The sequence below is a fragment of the Meleagris gallopavo genome, chromosome 1 (assembly GCF_000146605.3).
Source record: "Meleagris gallopavo isolate NT-WF06-2002-E0010 breed Aviagen turkey brand Nicholas breeding stock chromosome 1, Turkey_5.1, whole genome shotgun sequence".
Lineage (NCBI taxonomy): Eukaryota > Metazoa > Chordata > Aves > Galliformes > Phasianidae > Meleagris > Meleagris gallopavo.
In genome coordinates this window covers 35,379,498-35,399,520 of record NC_015011.2, presented here as the reverse complement: position 1 = coordinate 35,399,520, position 20,023 = coordinate 35,379,498, and the positions used below count along the sequence as shown (strand labels likewise).

Below are 20,023 nucleotides of genomic sequence, written 5' to 3'. Positions count from 1 at the left end.
AAACAGTACAGCTTCCTGCAGAGGTATCTAAGCTGAATCCAAAGGACTTGGTATATTTATCTAGTGTCCTGTAAAGATGAATGGCAAGTTTCAGAGATAGTCTAGGCAGGTCAGCTGGATACTCAGCACAGGCAGATTAGACTATGCGTGAGCATTGTCTGGACCTGATAGCATTGCTTGGATGTCTGCAGCCAGGTGAGATACTTCTACACAGCTCAGCAACATGCACGGGTCTTAGTTTCACGTGATTAGTTTTTGCAGTGGAAAAAACTTTATACATAATGCTTTTTTGACAACCCCAAATAGCCGTAGATTATTTTCTTCAACGTCTTTGATTCTTTATAGAAATCTTCTAATTATGGGTTTTCTTTTCAATTTCCATCTTCCTTGTGCTCTTAGATCCTCTAAGCAGAGTGTATTTGAAACCAAAAAATCCATCTGACTCCTTGAGTACCTACATAAATGCTAACTACATTAGGGTAAGTAAATGTACACTATTCCTGTGCTTTTGCGACAATATTTGATTTTCCACCTGAACAGTCATTTTTGCCAAGGTATCTCTCACTTTATTCCTATCCACCTTCATTGATAAATCCTTATCTTTTTGTCTACGTTGCTGTGACAGAAATAGTTTCATGAGCTGTTTCTACCAAAGACCACATAGCCATCAATGTGCTAAAATAGTTACAACAAGAAAAAGGTTATCAAATACATTTAAAAATATTAAGAAATACATGCATTACTATTCCTGTTTACTTCAATATTTACTGTTTTATGTTGTCTTACTGCCTTACAGGAAGGACGTATCAATATTTCGATAATGAAAAGATCGGAGTCAGCAGCAATATAAGCTCTGTGATTGCTCACTGCAGTCATGTTATCTACAAACAAGTTCAGTGATCATGGCTTTTTCATACTCTAGCAATTCATGTTCCTGAAATCGCAAGTTAATTAAACAAATATTGTAAAAGTTTGTGAAAATAATCATAGACAGATGTATTAAATATCCATATGTGCACCAAGATGCACATTATTCACCTGTTTATACCCTGTATTGAATAGTGGCATGATGTGTACACTTTACCAGCACAAACATTGTTGGAAATTATTATTTCTAAGTGATAGCTATACCCCAGTGACACACATACAGAGCTTTCTTGTGACACAGTGGATGTGGCAGACAATACTAAGAAAATACTTCAGCAATGTTTTAGGACTATAGTCCCCTACATGGAAAATCAAATATTTTGATTAGAAATCCTCAGCTGGACTAAACATCTTACTGCAACTGAAATTATGGCCTCTGAGCTCAACAATAATGCTGTTTAATTAAATAACAGTATATGAATATGTATTTTCACATCCACTACACCTCTTACTCTGCTTCATTTTACGTCCTGTCCTTTCAGTGTTTTGTATGAAGGACATCACCTTGTAAGTAAGCAGTGCAATTGTCTCTGAAGGGTAACAGCACAGCTCATCCATCAGCCAGACTGTGCTTTGAGTACTGTGAAATATCCCTGTCCTTCGTGCCATCACCCTGAAAGCCAAAATACCACAATTTCTTCTGCCGTCACTGGTAGAAGAGTGAGCAATTGCAGAAAAAAAAACAAGACGTAAAATCATGAGTCCTGACACACCTGTCTTTGACAAACGACATTCAGTCAAATTGGTCAGTAGAGGGAGAAATGTTTATACCAGTTGAGGATCTACCCTGTTGTTCCATACAGTGGATAATAGTGCAGAGGGCTGTGAGCAGGGAGAAAGCCACCCAAAAGGAATACCTGTGGTTTGAGGACCCCGTACCACCTCAAGCAGTTCCCCATTCGTTCACTCCCTTCAGGCTGCTCTTAATCTGCACTGCTGTTGGGCATCTGCCACTGCCTGAACTCACAAGTTCTTCTTTTCACCTGAAAAATAAAAAGGCAGTCTCTTGGTTTTTTCCTATTTCTTCCTGTCTTTACTTCCCTTCTGGTTCTCCACTGTTTACCCAGCCTGTCTTTGTGTGTCTCAGCGCTCCCTACACTGATGCTGTCCCTCCTGTAAGGTCTCATAAAAGTACTTCTCCCTTAGCAAAGATGCAGCAAACAGTCTTTGCCTCTACAAATAGTCATGCATTTTAAATCTTTTTTTCTTGTCATGAAGATTCGGAGAAAATAGTTTTATATTTCTCATTTTTTTAATATGGCATCTTGACTGTAAACTATCTCGCAAACACTGCAGCAGTATAAATCATGAACTGAAGTACCACTGGATGATAGAAACCTCCAATACCTCACAGAACAGCATAAGCTAGAAGAAGCCAAGTAAGCAGGGAAATTAGAGAGGGACTGATGTATGCTTAGGATCATTTCAGTTCATTGGATCAGTAGTTCCCAGAGGAAAAACTGTTCTACTGAAAAATTTCTGATCTGCTCTACTGTTGCTCTAAGTGCTTTCAGCTCAAATAACTTATTTTTTTTTAATTCCAGATTCTTCTTTCTGCTTAGAAACTTCACCTGTGACTTTGGCTGACGACATGAATTTTAAGTAAATGTTTTTGTGCCTGTTTCTAAACCAGGGATATGGAGGTAAAGAGAAGGCATTCATTGCAACACAGGGACCCATGATTAATACTGTGAATGACTTCTGGCAAATGGTTTGGCAAGAGGACAGCCCTGTCATTGTTATGATCACAAAGCTGAAAGAAAAAAATGAGGTATGACAACTAGCTAAATCAAGAAATTTTTCCAATGGCGCTGCATGCTATAGAATGAACCTTAGCAGATTTGAAAGAAAACCATCAGATAACCAGCCCTAAATACCTGGTAATGGGCAATGTAAAAAACAGTGTCAGTGCTCTCAAACCCACCAGTTGCAATTGCATAGCCATCAGAAGAGTCATATTAAAAAAAAAAAAAGACAGAAATTACACTTTTGAAATCTGTGCTATTGGGTTCATACTTTACTAAGAAACACCTTGTTGACTTGTTGGTTGCCTCTGGACTTCTTGCTAATTACTTTCTGTTATGTAAAGAATAGATGTACAAGTGCGTAGTATTGCGATTAGAGGTTTCTACGTGTGGTTGAAGTTTACTCTTTGCTATAATAACAGTTTTTTAATAATTACACATACTACAAATCATTTATATCATCCCAGAAATATGGTTTGTCTCCCAGATCCCAGTACCATGGAGAGACTTAACTGGAATGGAAATATAAGGCTCTTTCTTTATCTTAGCACCAATAGCAAGTGGCAATTGCATTTGAATGGCTAATGGCCATCTAGCTGCCTGTTATACAACCAGTGACTTTCAGACTGATTCTCAACTATATCTTTAATAGCTTTATCTAGTATTTGTTTTCATTTTGCCAGACTTTCCTTAATAGTGCCAGATTTTACTGGCACACACGAGGAATAAATACCACTCTCCTGTGATTTGGAGAGTTGCAGCCAAAAGAAAGCTCTATTTTGAGGGTTTGAATGTTACAGAAGTGGTTTGTAGGGCTTGTGGGCAGAAGAGAAACAGGTGTAAAAGAGTTCACCTTCCTTCTTGTGTCCAAACTGATAGATGAAGTAGCTCTTCCCTACTCCTGGCAGGTGTTTCTACCATGTTTCAGCATGTTTTCAGGTAAGCACAAGGGCCATGTTGCCCCTGTCTTACTCACCACCCTGCATTTTAAATTCAGTTGAGTGTGATGCAGTTGATTTTTTTCAGACAAAGTTCCTAGTCTCAGAGATCAGGGGACTAAGACTGTGTGTGCATTTCCAAGGCAGAAACTCACTGCTCAATTTAAAGGTGGACTTGGTTGACGTACTGTTCCTTCCTTGTGCATTTGACCGCCGTTTGACTCTTTGTCACAGTGAAACATGAAGCACTTCTAACGTGAAGTGGCTTTAAATCCAGGTGATTTTAAGAAAGGTGTATATAAAATACAGATTGGTGCTGGAAAACATCCAGAGATTTCTTTCCAAAACAGGTGCAGTTTTGAACTAGACTTTTCGTGCTAGTCTCCAGAAGCCTACATTAAAAGGATTACTTCTGAAAACGTAGGAAACTTACCCCAATGTAACTGCTCAAAAGAATAAGTATTTCACTGAGGAAATGCTGACTGTTTAAACACTCACATCTGACACTGTGTAAGAAGAATGACTTGAAAGAAATGCTCAGTGATTTTCAACGTGTCAGGAAGCCCTGTGTTTACCTGAGTTACGCAGTCCCTCAGCTCTGGTGTTTATCCGCATTGTTGTGGCCTGCCAGTGGTCATTTCCTTCTAATAGAAAGGGGGGTGGAATCTCAAGTAGTTCCCAGGCTTTACAGAGAGGTTGTGTTTGCACAAGCTGTCCTGCCCTGTCTAGAAACCTTAGGAACTCTCCCACCATTAGTGTGTTCATCCTGAGGCCTTGATTTGCTATTGAAAAGAAAACATTTTGGCTAACTGCTAAGCTCAACCACATTAATTTAACTGTTAAAGTATTAGCTGCCTATGGAGAGAGTAAGAACAAAAATTAATTAATGTAATAGCACTTGATTATTTTTTTCTGCTGTCTGCTGTATTCCTCTCATTTTCAGGGAAATGTGTTTGTAATATTCACACATACAAATGCCTTCATACTTGAAAACATCTTCATGTGCTTTTCCACATATAGCCCTGTACAAACAAACCCCCAGATCGGATTCATAGGTATAGGACTCATTCCTCAGTTGATGTATCACTCAACATTCTTTTCAGCTATAATGTACTAGAATGTACTAACTAACGTACAGAGAGGGAGCTCTCAAATAAAACAAAACACACATGAAAAACAGTAAGCTCATCAATAAAGTTATGTCCTTAGCATAAATATAATTATTTGGGACATTAATGCCCTAGTTGAATATACCAAGGTTATGAATTTGCCATAGGAAGGGGAATTGTGTAAAATGGTTATAAACACAGATTCCAATGGAGTTAGTTCCTTCTTGAGATGAAAAATGGTTGACTCGCTGTGATAAGATTTTTTTGTAAAATGGATGAAAATATAATTTGAAAGCAGAGTGCTAAGCAAAATATTTATTATATTTTAGCTGTGTGAGGAAACATGGAGCAAAAAATTATTGTTTGCATTTTTTTTCATTTTGAACTCTTATGAAAAATGAAAATTGATTTGTAAGCAATAATAATAATAATAATAAATTATGTCTGTAGCATTTTAAACAGAATCTGTGAAACTTTTACTCGAGTGTACACAGTGTCTGAACAGGTTGGAAATCTGCCTGTCCAAGGAGAGCACAGCAAAGGAATCATAGAATTGCTTGCATTAGAAGGGATTCTTAAAAGCCATCTAGTCAGGGACACCTACAGCTAGACTGAGTTACTCAGAGCCCAGTCCAGCCTGACACTGAATGTCTCCAAGGATGGGGTGTCCACCACCTCTCCGGGCAACCTGTTCCAGTGTCTCAACACAATTACTGTAAAAAACTTCTTCCTCATATCCAGTCTAAAATTCCTCTCTTTTAGTTTGAAACCATTTCCCCTTGTCCTGTCACAACAGATGCTGTGAAGATGTGTCCCCTTCCTTCTTATAGCACCTCTTCAGATATTAAAAGACCACTATCTTCCCAAAGCCTCCTCCAGGCTAAAAGGCCTCAGCTCTTTAAGCCTGCCTTTATAAAGGAGAACTTCTACTTGAACAAATAATTTTAAAAACTTGGAATTCTAGGCTCTAATTTTAGGATTAATATGAAAGAAAATATATCTCAACTAATATAGGTGACCTCACTGAATCATAGAATGATTTGGGTTGGAAGGGTCCTTTAAGATCCTCTAGTTCCAACCCGTCAGCTACAGGCAGGGACACCTCCCTCTAGACCAGGTTGCTCACAGCCCCATCCAGCCTGGCCTTGAATGTTCCCAGGGATGGGGCATCCATAACCTCACTGGGCAACCTGTTCCAGTGTCTCACCACCCTCATAGTAAATAATTTATTCCTGATATCTAGTCTAAACCTACCCTCTTCCAGCTTAAAGCCATTTCCCCTCATCCTGTCTCTACGTGCCCTTATAGAAAGTTCCTCTGCAGCTTTCCTGTAGGCCTCCTTCAGGTACTGGAAGGCCACTATATGCCCTCCCCAGAGCCTTCTCTTCTCCAGGCTGAAGAGCCCCAATGCTCTCAGCCTGTCCTCATAGAGGAGGTGCTCCAGCCCTCTGATCATTTTTGTGGCCCTCCTCTGAACCTGCTCCAACAGCTCCATGTCCTTCTTGTGCTAGGGGCACCAGAACTGGAAAGAGCAGTAGTAACCTCCAGAAGACAATTTAACCTCTTAATGAATGAGCTAAATGACCCACAAAAGGTTGCCATCTCTAATCTTCTAATAATATGTTAAGACATGTTCTTACAAAGTTTTATCAAAAAGACACATGAATTTCATATATTACTGATTGTTTATTCAAGACAACAGAGCAGTGTAACCACAGTCATGCTATGTATCCCACAGATAATATGCATCTCGTTTACTTTAAAACATATTAGCAACAATACTTGTAAATCAGGAAACGTATTTTGGGAAGCATAAATAAAAGGTACTTTGCAGCATTCTGCAAAAATAAAGGGCTAGTACTGAGAGATGCTTTAAACAATGCGTGTTTATTCTACTCAGATTACGGAAATCTTGTTGTCAGTAATTATCTAGGACAATCTTGCTAACTCACTATTTAAAGTTCATATCACTCTTTCTGTACCATTTTTCCCTCGGCCTATAGGCACTCCTATCTATGCATAACAAAATAGATTTTGGAATTCAGAAATCGTACTTTTTGCAGAGTTCACATAAGCATCTTTAAAGATTAGTCATAAGTTGAGTATTGGCAACATTGAGATGTCTCAGGTTTTGGAAAAACTTAAGAAGATTAGGTCCTAACATTGAGGATTTTTGTGTATAAATGCAAATCCTGCAATCCCTCCTAAAGTATACCTCTCATGCTTGAGTTACTGGCAGTAAATAGAGGGCAGGAGTAAAAAGGGATTCTGGAACTGAAGCTTTCTCCTAATTATTCATTAGTGTTGTGTGTTTGTCTGGTGATAGAAGCTGTTAATGTATAAATTTCTTGGCAAAGCCATAAGGAAAAATAAGCAGGGTAAGAACTGAAGCTGAAGGAAAACACCTTCACAAATATCTGAGAACTGTTAAACCAATTTTGTTCATAGAGTACAAATCCAGAGAAAGAAAAACAAGTCAATAATCCATCTGCTGAGCAGTCTTTTCTCCATTCAGCAGAGCTATCCGGGGGAACCAGACTGCAACAGGAGCATTTCCTGACCAGTTCAAAATCCCATGCGCCTGATCACAGGCTGACAGTGGCAAATAGCAGGTGCCAGTCCTGATCCAAGGCGGAGCCAGGTCCCATTCAGTCACAGAGATCCACCTCCAGAGCTGATATGTAAAGCCCATCACCCAACAGGGCTGGGATGCAAGGAGGCAGAACAGGGGATGAAGAGAACCTAAACCTACAGCCCTGTCACAGAGGGCAGGAAAAAGACCAAAATAAATTAAAAGTCATGTGAGATTCTGTTTGTTGTATGAACTTCCTGTTCTGGCCAGGGAATGTGCCAGGGTCAGGCACCAGGTCAGAAATAAATAATCATTAGCTGAGAGTACCAGCAGATTGCTACTCAGTGCAATTGCGTCCTGAGGGGGAATTTGAAAGATGGTTGGAAGGCGAGATTTTCTACAAGAAGAAAGAAGAGTCCCAGCTTTTTGCTGGCGTGCAAGTTGATTGTGAATATTTTTTTCTAGCTTAAGCAACTTTTAAAGTATCTTGCTCATAGCTCTTATGTGTTTGCTGACTGCATAGAGAATTCAATCCCAAGCTCACAAAATCTGTGACCTATTTAGAAAGTGCTGTGAAGGATGAATGTGCTTAAAGGAATACTAAGATGCCTGTAAGAACAGCAAGGAACAGGACCAACCAAAAAAAAAAAAATAAAAAAAAAAGTGGGGACTATCATGATAAGAACAAGTGAATTATTCCATTTTTCAGGTATATGCAGTGGGCAATGAGCTTTTACTGACTACAGACATGAGGTTAGGGAACAGCCTTCTTAACCACTGCATCTGGCTTTTGGCCAGGTCTAAAATATATTGACCTGGGACCGGTGGAATTTCCTTTTAGGTTCAAGTATTAGCTTGAGGCAATTTTTTTTTCTTATGCTCCTGGGATTTTCTATATTATTTTCTGTCTATCTGATATATTTATCCCTCCCACCTTTGCCTTTATCCCTTTATTAAAATAAACCTTCAAAAATGTTAATTTCCCCACATAGCTGTCTTACATATCTGGTCCCAGCTCTGTTTTCAAGCTATTTGTTAAAGCAGTAACAAACAGAACTTTAAAAAACTTCATGGAGACTGTGTTAAAAATAATCCATTGTATCTCATTAAATGCAGATGGACTGTTAAATGAAAGTTATTTTAATGGACAGTCCCGTTTCATTGTCCACCCAGCACAAGTTGCCAATTGCAGTTCTGGAAAAGAGTCAAGAAAAACTTTAGGACAGCCTGAAGGCTTTGTAGCACACATTGCATACTTTCATTTATCAAGAAGTCTCAGGGGTTGACCAAACTATTGTTGATTGTCAGGGTACAATTGTGTATTTAGACTTTTTCCCATATTAGCACTGAAAACTACACTCCCAGGGAGGGGCATGAATTGCAGATCTCGCGGATGATAATAGCTGTGTGTCACATGGGGTGATTGTGGAACTGGTGAATGCTTTTTTTTCATACAGTTTTCTGAGTATTTTATTGCCATTCTTGTTGTCCTTGGGGAGACACCGAATTTAAGATGTTCGAGTAACTCTCCATTTGAATGAAACTCTCTGATTTGAATGAAACCAGCCAGATTGGCCAGCTTTATCTCAGAAAATGTGGCTGTCACACACCTTGCACTCTAAAGGTAATGGGCATCTATTTTTAGAGAAGTATTTATACAGCAGGGATGTTTGCATTCAGTTCTATCAGCTGGTGGGGTCAGCAGCAGCTGAAAGATCACATCTGGAGGTAAAGCCTGGCATTTACTTTGAACACAATCGAATGTGTTTCTGGCTCATTTTTAGCAGAATTTACTGGAAGCTGTGTTTTATGGCAATTAATTGTGTTAGAGATTGTATCATTTTGCTGTGCAGTGTAAGCTACTGTTCCTTCAGCAAGTGTTTTTGAGGAAATGCAAACAAATCATTTTGGGGATTCCTGTTCTTGTAGGACTGTCTGTTCTCTCACTGTTGGATTTTTCTGGTTTTTTTTGTTTGTTTGTTTGTTTTGTTTTTAATCTGTCGAATATTAAAGAGAATGTTTTCTTTAGACATTATGTTTTAATTTAACAAATGAGCATTGTTTCAAAAAATGTGGCTCTCACACACTTTATACTTGTGAGTTAATGAGCATCTATTTTTAGGGAAGTATTTAAATGACACGGATGTTTGCTTTCAAGCATAGAGATACTTCAGTGGAAATGAATATGAAGTTACAATTGATCTGAAAATAAACTATTGCAGGGGAAAAATAATGTTCTCTCTGAAGATACTATTTCATAATTTTTTCAGGAGACTGTTGTCAGATACATTGCTGAAATAATACAACACTACTGAGTCATTAAGAATTCTCAATCTAATTTTGTGTAACTGTAGCAAGACTGTTCTGTGTATAATAGACATCTCAGGCAAAACACTTTAACACGTATGGCTGAATTCAATAAGCACTTAGGGCACATCTGCACGCTTTGTTTTATCGTGGCTCAGGAGAGTAAACAGGATAAAAAGCCTTGTGAGGACAGGATAAATTCTAAGCATCTTACTCAGGAGAAAATCCCATTTAGAAAGAGTAAACTTAATAAATCTTCAGGTTTCGGGAAAAAATCATCCCGAATTTTTGAATATATAAAATAGTTCCTTCAATTGAACCTCACTGAGATTTTAAAAATAAAAACAGCTGTTGTAAGCGTTCAGCGATAGAGATTCATATTTGAAAACTCAGATCCTGAAAATCAGGCCTAAGTCATTAATTAAGAAGCCCACGATGTCTTATTTAGGGATGTTTCTACCATCAGTAACACCTTGGTTGAATTCATCTGTACTTTTGAGGCAAAGAAATTCTATGTAAAAATTAATGTGGCTCCAGAATCTAGTTTCTTGACGAGACCAATGTTTGCTTTCCAGAAGTGTGTGCTCTATTGGCCAGAAAAAAGAGGAATCTATGGGAAGGTTGAAGTCCTTGTTAACAGTGTGCAAGAATGTGAGAACTATACTGTCCGTCAGCTCACAATAAAGGTAAAAATCTGCATCTGAGAAGCGTTGTTACTAATGCTTTATGTTTTCAATTTTAAATAAAGTTAAACTGTTTTTTCAAAGAGCATAAATTTTTACAAGAGAAGTAACTGAGCTGTGAAGCTCACAGCTGCAAGGTATAATTGAGACCAAAGCTGTGGAACACATCATATTGCTGCTTTGTATCATTCTGACAATAAAAAAAAGGCTTCAAAAACGTGCAGATTTCACTCTCTTGAATTAAATTTGCTTTGAGTCCCTTTTAGTGTTGCCAAGATGAAGTAAAGGGATCTTGGTTAATGAAAGAACTAGCACAGCATCAGGCAAAAAAATGATAAGCTGTCCATGTTATATGTAGGGTGCCTCTATGGCCCATTTGAGAAACTAAAAATATAAGGAGGCATAAGGAAAACTTCATAGTTTCATGGCTCTGACTAAACATTAACTGAGCAAAATAAGGCAGATGCTCCCATGATGCTAAGTTACTGCCAATATTATGCTTATGTGCTATGGGACTCCATCACAAGCTCCTCCTGATAGAGCTTTACAATAAATAAGCGATGACCTGGGGAGATTTGGTTCAGCTCTGACTGCCAGGTGTGGATCAAAGCCACATTGCCAGGCTGGAAGCATACAAGTTACTATAGCTTGTATTTACTTTCTTTGCTTGTTGAAGTAGCAACAATCTCTGCTGGAGAGACTAAACTGGGTGACTTAATATAGAAGGGCAATTCTTCGGCACCTTTAGCTTGAATACTCTTGTAATTTTGGTATGAGACTTTTATGACAGTGTCCTTAACAAGTAGGAGAAATTGATAATTTAGAGACAATCAGAAGCCCAAATCAGCCTTACTGCTGACCCAACACAGGCCTCTGACAACTCCTACTGACAGCACAGTCAGCAAGTCCATGATCAGTTGGGCTCAGCAGGGCTTACATATCTGGAAAAACAGCCAAGATTTCAAGAGCACAAACCTTGCTTACAATTGTGTCCCTGGAAGCATGTCTGTTCCCCTCAGTTGTATCCCATCAGTCTAATAAAAGCAAATTGTTAAATCTCTCTTGACATTCTTACCATAACATTGAGAAAAATAAAAAGAACTGCTGACCACAAGCATGCATAAAAAACCTTGATGCTATTTCCAGCAAGGGAGTCAGTCTCGGAGTGTGAAACACTACTGGTACACATCCTGGCCTGACCACAAAACACCCGACAGCGCCCAGCCACTGCTGCAGCTGATGCTGGATGTAGAGGAGGACAGGCTGGAAGCACCTGCCCGAGGGCCCATCGTCGTGCACTGCAGGTAATTTGCAGCCTTCTTCCTCAAGAACTGACATGGAAAATGACATTAAACAGTCCTCCTGAACAAAGAGCATATTTAGGGAAGAGTAAAAGTCGCCAGATCTTCTTCATGCTAATTGACTTTTACGGTTCCTTTCTGAGTTTTGGATAGAATTCCCTTGTTGCTAGCAAATCCTTTCTGAACCATTCTCCATTTCTGCTAATTAATTCTGTGTTTGAAAGACCAGCTGGGAAGATGGTTTTGCTTCTGTTTCACGTTCATGATTTGCTTTCTTTTTTATCTTGTTACATTATTACGTAGCTAAGTCAGACACAATGCCCTGTGACTGGTTGGATGAAATGTAAGATACAGACATCGGGTACAAATTTGCAGACCAAAACACACCAGTACTAAAACTTGTGAACATTTTCACAAAGGCAGATGGTTCTCAAGAGAAGAGTGTTGCTAACACAAATTATAGCGAGCTTGCAATCAGTGTCCTTGTAATCATTCTGAGGACGTTCCATTTTATTGCTTTGTGTCGATTCATTGCCCTGTGTTCTAATATAAGTAGTAGGAAGTAGGCCTAAACTTAAATATTGGTGGGAAAATATAGGTGAAGCAAAACAGAAAATAAAATGAATTCAGTGTTTCCTTACTTCCTTTGTCTCATGATACATCTCTTACAGTTGGGATAGTACCATTTATTCCTACAAGTCCATCAAAACCTGAGCTTTTCATCTTGAGCCACTTCTTTTCAACTCTATATTTTGGAGTTGAGAAATGGAAGCCAGATTTAAACATTATTTTGCAAATCCAGAATGTAATGAATAGGAACTTTCCTAAATTGTATCCAGCTGTTTTCATCAGGAGTTGTAGTTTTCCTAAACAATGCACAGATCTGTGAATGGACAATGAGGTTCCCATTTTTCTACTAAGGGTGTCATGTCTTTAGAGGAACAGTGTGCTTTTCCAGTGTGAGACATGTGACAGCAAGGCCTATAATTATGAACAGGAATTTATTCATGATTGAAGATCTGTGTCTTGATTAAAATTAATAGTTCAGTAACAACACAACTATCTCTATGCTCACTACGCAATGGACAATAAAATGGATAAACCCTCTCATACCACATTCTCTTGTCACATCGTTTCTTTCATTTTATTCTGAGTTGTCAGTGAGGTCATCCAGACCTTAGAGAGCCTGTGCACATTTTCTCGGACTTGAGATACAAATGCACAATTCTCAGTTATTTCTAATGGATCATTACAGGACATGCTCAAACATGATCCTTAATCTGAAACAGAAGAGCTTTAATAATATCTGAAAACTTGGAATTATGACATGAGTGAAAAAAAAAATCAATTTTTCTCTGTGTCTTCTTGTAGCCTATCAGCACAGGGTGCTGTCTTACAGACTTTGCTGATGAGTCCATTCTGGACTTGGGATATGAGGAGGACTTTAATCATCTTAGCAAAGCAGTAGTTCCTGGTCTGTAAACACATGAAAAAGGAGTAAACATTTGTTTTGTTCCTTGAAATCAGCAGATCTGATTCTCCAAAAATAAAAGAATTTCCAAAGGGAAAAAGGTTTTAAGTCAGTCTTGACAGTCTCTATAGTGGTATTAACTGGAAAGATATATAAGCTTCCTCTTTCATGTCATTCATTTAAAGCATGTGATAAGCAACGCAAATAGCTCCTTAAAATCTGTCCTTTGCGTATGTATCTAGTACATCAAAATAAATTTGAGTTTAATGGCAACAAGGGGCTTTGAGAGTAAATATATTTCGATTATTTTAGATAGAGAAGAATTTTTCTTAAAATTGTTAGAAGAAATAGAATTAGCAACTAATTTAACCTTATTTAGTCAGTGAAGCCAAATTCACCAACAGTCTGTCCCGCAATTCAATTCCACTTACATCTGAATTGTTTAAACTTGTTAGCTCTGTCCATCAGACAGATGTCTACAAAGCCCTCTTTATAAACTCTGTCCTTCTCCTTTTTGGTACATCTCATAGATACCAATGCCCAAGAAGACTGGCTGTCTACTCAGGAACCTCAACTCACTTGATCTTTTCTTACACTGCCAAATTTATTTCTCATTAACCCCTCATGGTAGGCTTAGATATCCTCACATATTTAACACTGCTGAGTCCTCTTGGAAATACTCAGTTCTAGAGGGGTGTGTTCTTTCTTGAGTCCCTAAAGCACCCCTATCTTTCATTCTGTGGTGAGTAGGTTGTGATTTGTTTCAGGTGTAGCAAATGGGTGTGGGTCTACTAACACTTTGCACTCATATATATCAAGCTTTCATCTAAGACACTCAGTGTATTCTTCCTGGCTTTAATTTAAATAACACTTGCAATGCTCTTATGGGTCAGGCGGATTCATACCTATTTCAGAGATGAAGAAAGCAAGGCACCAACTGGCTATTTCCTCTAAAGCCAGGCAAGGACACCTGGACCCAAATCCATATTTTAATTTTTTTCCTTATATTTTCTTGCCATGCAGCATGGCAGGGAAGAGCTGCACCGAATTCCACATTCCTTAAGCCAGTAGTCAAGGAAGAGATTTTCGAAAGTGCTGGGGGCTCAAGGAGTAAAAATAATGTCTGTAACGGCTGTTTCCAAACAGTCATTAGTAAAACCTGGAGTTATGATATCGAATCCTTTTCTCTCCCGCAGAATCATAGGAGAGAATGTTAACTTCATCAGCGTAGTTCTTGGTCCTTTTACCCTTGTGGTTAGAGGAAAAGCAGAACTCCTCTGTCCTTGAGGACTTCAAATGTAGAGTCCCTTTGACTTATGCCTTTAAGGTGGTTTTTTTTGCCCTTCTCAGTGCCTGCACTGTGCTAGAGAATATTGGGACTTTGTGATGATAATGGAGATTGCTGTTCTAACCACACACTTGTGTGCAAATGGGAAGTGAATAAACTTCACAAATTGCCCACAACAGTTTGACAGCTGGAAGAGCTCACCCTTTCATTTCTATTTATGAAAATGAGGTTCCTTGCTAGGAATTTGTTGGTTACAGCAATTTAACATGTCATTTTTTTAGTGTTTTCATGTCTGTGTAGTGTTTTCCAATTAATTCCTTCAGTCAGTTTGCTCCACTCATTAAATTTCGCTCTCTTTTCAGTGCTGGTATAGGAAGAACTGGGTGTTTTATCGCCACTGCCATTGGTTGTCAGCAGTTGAAGGAAGAAGGAGTTGTAGATGCACTGAGCATTGTCTGCCAGCTACGAGTGGACAGGTGAGCTCATAGAACCATACAACAGTCAAATGACATGAATTTATTTAAAATTACACTGGATGAGTTCAATTCTCCTGCATTTGTAGGTTAACCTCAAACAGCAGATATCTTCTGCGTCTTTGCAGAAAGTGTCTTGTGGCCAATGCTATAGCTGAGACCTGTTACAAAAGGATAAGAGATAAACAAGAATAAAGGTCTTCAGAAAGTCTGATAGGCACCAAAATTAAATGTTCACATTACTGAATATCTAACACACGCTGAGGAAGACTTAATAATTGCTGATAGCTGCTAGATATGTGGATCCAGCTGACCTGCTTCTCCTGTTGATTGTAAGGAAATTTTCTTCTGCATCCTACCGTGAGTTGAACTAGTCCAACACAACAAGCTTTTGTGAAGGCTCTTCTACTCTTTCTAGGCATACAGAGTTCTTTGCTTTTATACTCAAACTCTTTCAGGACTTGAGTTCCTGCTGCTGTTTTCTCTTGTAGAAGGAGGTTATACCGCTGACACCTAGAGAATGGACCTACATTCTGCCATGACAAGGGGCACAGCTAGTACAGATGTTTGTGCTCCCGTCATTTTTAACAGGAGATCCACAGCATCTTTCCTTCCTATCCAGTCAGAAAAGGGGGGGTGGAGGAGGGAAGAGTAATTTTTTCCATTTTTTTTCTAGATACGTTTTTGATCTATTTCATGATGATGCATGCATCCCAGTAGTAGTTTCAGTGATGAAATGAGCATTCAGTGACCAGTAAACTGACTACTATACATTGCAGTTGTTGACTGAAAGCCAGTGTATAGCTGCTTTAACACTGAAAAGTGGGTTACCACCAGTGTGGGGCATTCTCTGAAGGACAAAGAGCTTATTGAAGGGTATATGTCATCTAAATACCAGAGAATGGGGAAGGAACTATAATCCATCTGCTCTTCACAGCTTGTGTCCTAAACTCGGCAGGAGCCAGGCTGAGCCTGGTTTACTCTTCAGTAATGACTGTGAAAACCACTTCACAGATGAATGCTGCTTCACATGACTGGAGTGGTTGCCATCACTTTTGCTGACTGGTATGACAGCATTAGCTGAATATTCAAACATATTTAGATCCTGATTAAGGAATACTGTTTCTGGGTAAAGCTGGCTGAGACTCTATTGAATAAAATTCTCCTGAGATAGCAACTGCAGTTGCTGGACTCTTGGTCCTCCTCTCTTTCCCTCCTGAAGCTTTCTGCTGTCTGCAGCACCCCACTAGGTCACAGGAGACACAGGGCAGTCTGGAGGCTAGAGATTGTCTTTGAGCATGAACTGATACGGACATCAAGGCTAACTCAGTGTGCATAGCTTCTTCATACAGCAGAGTATGCCAAATCTGGTGCTGCTACTCCCTCCGTTGTGCTGGAACTCCTTTTGAATTAGGCTGGCAAAGTTATTCAGTTTGAGAAAACAGCAAGGCATATGTTGCAGAATTTTCTGAAGTCAGATCAAGTCCCTGATTGAATTCGCAGCATGGGAGTGGGGCTTGGGAGAAGGAGCACTGCAAGCCAGCATTGTTGCAGAATGCTTTGTTTTGTGAAACCATGGCCAAAGAGATTTGTGTTGGAGAGGAGGATATGGGTATTGTGTACCGTGCAAGCAGCTCGTTTGGTTGTACTTTTCTTTCTTATTCTGCTTAGGGAAACAGGATTTTGTATAAAATAAACAAACAGGGTTGCACCAAGAACAGAGAAGTCTCACAACTGCCGTAGGTACCAGGTCATATAGTCTCCTTGCAAGACTTTACCTGCTTCTGACATAATTTTCTTCTTTAAATGGAAACAACCCATAAGGAATGCTAATGCTGAAAAAGAGTTCAGGTCAAAGGGACAGTTAAGGATTTTCGTGTTCTGAAGCATTCTGAAATGCTGAACTGAAGCCACAGTCTGCAGAAGGACCAGAATCTGTTCAGCTGACTGTGTTTATGCATCACCTCCTCTGCCCTTACCCTCCCACACGCCTTCATCACAGTGGAGGTTGTAATGTGATCCTTACAGGGCAATATGAACCACTTGGAGTGTAAAATTCTCCAAGGGGAGTTCCTGACCTAAAAATCACAGCAACAGAGAAGATGTAAGAGATGAGTGGAAAAAAAAAATGCTTACTCTGTTTTAAATTATCAGCTCCAAACTTCTAACTCCATCCTGGTTATCTACTCATCTTATTTTAAAAAGGCTTACAGTGTTCTTCCTCATTTTAGTATTTCTACTATAAGAGAGCCTTTTTCTCATTGCTCTTCCACTACAGTGTAGAGAAGTGGAAGCAAATTCTTTTCTGTTACATCAGTTTTTATGTCATTATTTCAACCACAGAAATAATATTCTATATTTTCAGCATTATTACTGACAACACAGTTTGGTTAAGTATATCTTGCCAATGAACTTTCTTATATGTATCAGTAGCCATGATGAACTTGGAAAGAGAATAGAAATCTGACCCAAATATAAACAACATTCAGCATAGCAGTCTCAATGACACAAAGCTTGTTATAAGTGATTTCCATATTTCTTCAAGTTTCAGAAAATACAAATTGACTGCAGAGATCTTGGTGAAGACTTCTCAGTTTTTCATATTCCCAGGCACTGCCTGAGACAAAAAGTACGTTTTTTGTGTTTTAATTTGTGATGGCATTTTTCCAGGCAAAACTCTATTACACCAAAAGCTCTTTTTCCTTTCCCTTTTCCAGTTGGTCATATTGCAGGATGGCTTTCACTCACCTGGCAGTTAGCTTATGGCAAGATTTGCTAAGGCAGAGCTTAACAGCCCCACAGACTACAATAGCCACTGCCAGCCCAACCAGACCACAGGTTCATCAAGTGGCCAAGTATCACTGTAACACACAAAGCTCCATGAGACCAGCTTCTCCCAGGAGTCCTGATATGAGATTACTGCAGGTGGGATGTAAGATAAGGTCACTACAAGTGGCTTGAAGCTGACAAAATGAGCTCAACCTCCCACTAGACTCAGCTACCAGAGCTGTGTGGCCGTCACTGTGTTACACTTCAGTTACTGGCACGGCCCACGTGAACAAAGCAGCAGAGCAGGAACAGAGATGAGGCCCTCATCCTCATGATGCTGGGCATCAGCAGGCTGCAATTGTACAGATTGCCCTCACAAAAGAGAATAGAGTGTTAAACAGAAAACTGCCTATGTGACAGCTAGAAAGTTGCCTGATGTGCGCAGTGAATCTTTTCATCTCTGATACCTCATCTCCAATAGGTTCTCAACCAAGTTCATTCATGCTTGGGGCTACACCACTCAAATGCAGACCTGCTTATGGAATGAACACATTTGGTGGTATCCACTTGTCTGACCTTTCTGACATGTGGGCCCATGGCCCAATTTCTACCAAGATAAGCAATAGGAGAGCAGAATATAGAGCTGTGCTGGATGGACTCGCAGTGTAGAGCAGATGATCCTGGTAGTTATTTACAAAACATTCCCAATGCCTGCTGCACTCTGTGAGAACCAAATGAGCACCCCAATAAATTACAGATAGCAGCAAAGAGCTGTGCTGAAAAAAATGCATGAATTAACTGCCTGTGTAGTCCTTCTAGAAATAGAGTTTGAAATAGAGTTCCAGTAGAGAATGAGGTGACAGAGAGCTGTTCCCAGAATGTCCAGGTGTTGTGTTCTTAGCTGCTCAGTATAACTAAAGAGGTTGTTGAGGGGTGAAAGGATCTCTTAGCAACTGCCTGTGCTGAGCTAACATGAGGAAGTGCTCCATCCACTCAAAAACTTGACCCAGGATAAAGATACAGCTATGATCTGAGTGGCTTCATAGAAAGATAGACCCTCCGCTCTGCTCAGCTTTTTTTTTTCCCCCCAGTTCAATTTTTTTTATGTTTTGCAGCAGAAACAGGAAATGTTTGATGTGAAGCATTTTCAAGGCGTACTGTGATATCGAGAAACTTTGCACATTCTTTAACCTTAAAGGCACATTCTTGGAATAACATCCAATAATTTTGCTTTTGGCTCCTCAGACAGGATGAAAAGAATTTCCAGTGTGCGTCAATTCATTGTTTAAGTGTTTTGACTAATCACCTCAGGTTAAAAAAAAAAAGAAATTCCAAACTCTGCATCACATTCATTCTGGAGCAGACTGCATCCAGCTGCACTCACAGCAAGCCCGAGGGTAGTGAACAAGAGCCTCCCCTGTCATGGTTGCCCAGGCAGACATGATGGCGGTGCCCAAGTCCTCAGCACACCAGGGTTTGTTTCTTCCAAGCACCAGCCCAGTGAGTCCCAGAGAAGCAGAGGCAGCTTGTGGAGGAGCTGGCAGTGTGGGTTTGCTGAGGAGAAGGGCTGCAGGCCCAGAGGTGCTGCGGCTGTGAGTCTTTCCCTCCTGGGCACAGGGAATATGACAGAGGAAAACTCTCTCTTAGAGCAGATTTACTCCTGAAAAAAAAACACTCCTTCATGCAGCATTTTGCACAAAATGATGTTTTAGGGTGATCATTTCTTGATGTTAAGTATGAGCCCTTCACAGGAACAAAGGGAAGAGTCCCACGGGTGACAGGCAAAGCCAAGTTCTTGTCTGAACCTCCAAGACTTGGCCGGCAACGATGTGCACTGCTATGCCCACACAGGATTTGGAAGCACCACAACAGCTCAGTTTTGCTTATAAGCATGGAGCAAATACTCAGCCCCTCATAGGTTTATGTATGCCCTGGGGATTTTGTGTGTTACTTCATTTAACAGAGGTAGATGCAGGGGTCATCTCTACAAATGGCCTAGTGCAGCCAAGGCAGTTTTAACCTTCTCTTCCTGCCACGTGCTTGTCCCTGGACATTTTCCCTTCCTTCACCTCTTCTCACAATGGATTGGAGCTGGAAAACACGCTCCTGAAAGTGCTGGCAGAGGGACAGAGCAGGCTGGGAAGGGGACATGTGGGCCAAGGAGGAAGAAAGGAGGCCAGGCAGCGCAGAGGACCAGAGCAAAGCCCTCCCATCACCTTTAGACTCTTGCTGGATCTCCAGGCTGAAGATGAGCACAGAGGAGAGAGCGGCTGCAGGCAGCTAAGAATTATGGATTTGTGGATGTCTTTGTTGGCAAAGTAAAGAAGCTGCTGCTTTTTGCACCGGATGGGACCATTTGGAGACTTGTGATATAATTCCTAAAAGCAACATATTATAATAGACATACAGCTCACTAAAAAGGGTTTTACAGTTGTCTGAG

General features: G+C 39.9%; 1 protein-coding gene across 2 annotated transcripts in view; it reads left to right on the top strand.

The window, feature by feature from the left end:
- The window catches only part of PTPRR (protein tyrosine phosphatase receptor type R), a 132,121-nt gene that overhangs the window by 109,595 nt on the left and 2,503 nt on the right, over window positions 1-20,023 (top strand). For both annotated transcript variants that reach the window (XM_010708144.3, XM_010708152.3), the window contains 5 exons: window positions 400-479; window positions 2,561-2,698; window positions 10,174-10,284; window positions 11,428-11,585; window positions 14,704-14,817. In XM_010708144.3, coding sequence (XP_010706446.1) covers window positions 400-479; window positions 2,561-2,698; window positions 10,174-10,284; window positions 11,428-11,585; window positions 14,704-14,817 — 601 coding nt within the window. The remainder of the gene's footprint in view (window positions 1-399; window positions 480-2,560; window positions 2,699-10,173; window positions 10,285-11,427; window positions 11,586-14,703; window positions 14,818-20,023) is intronic.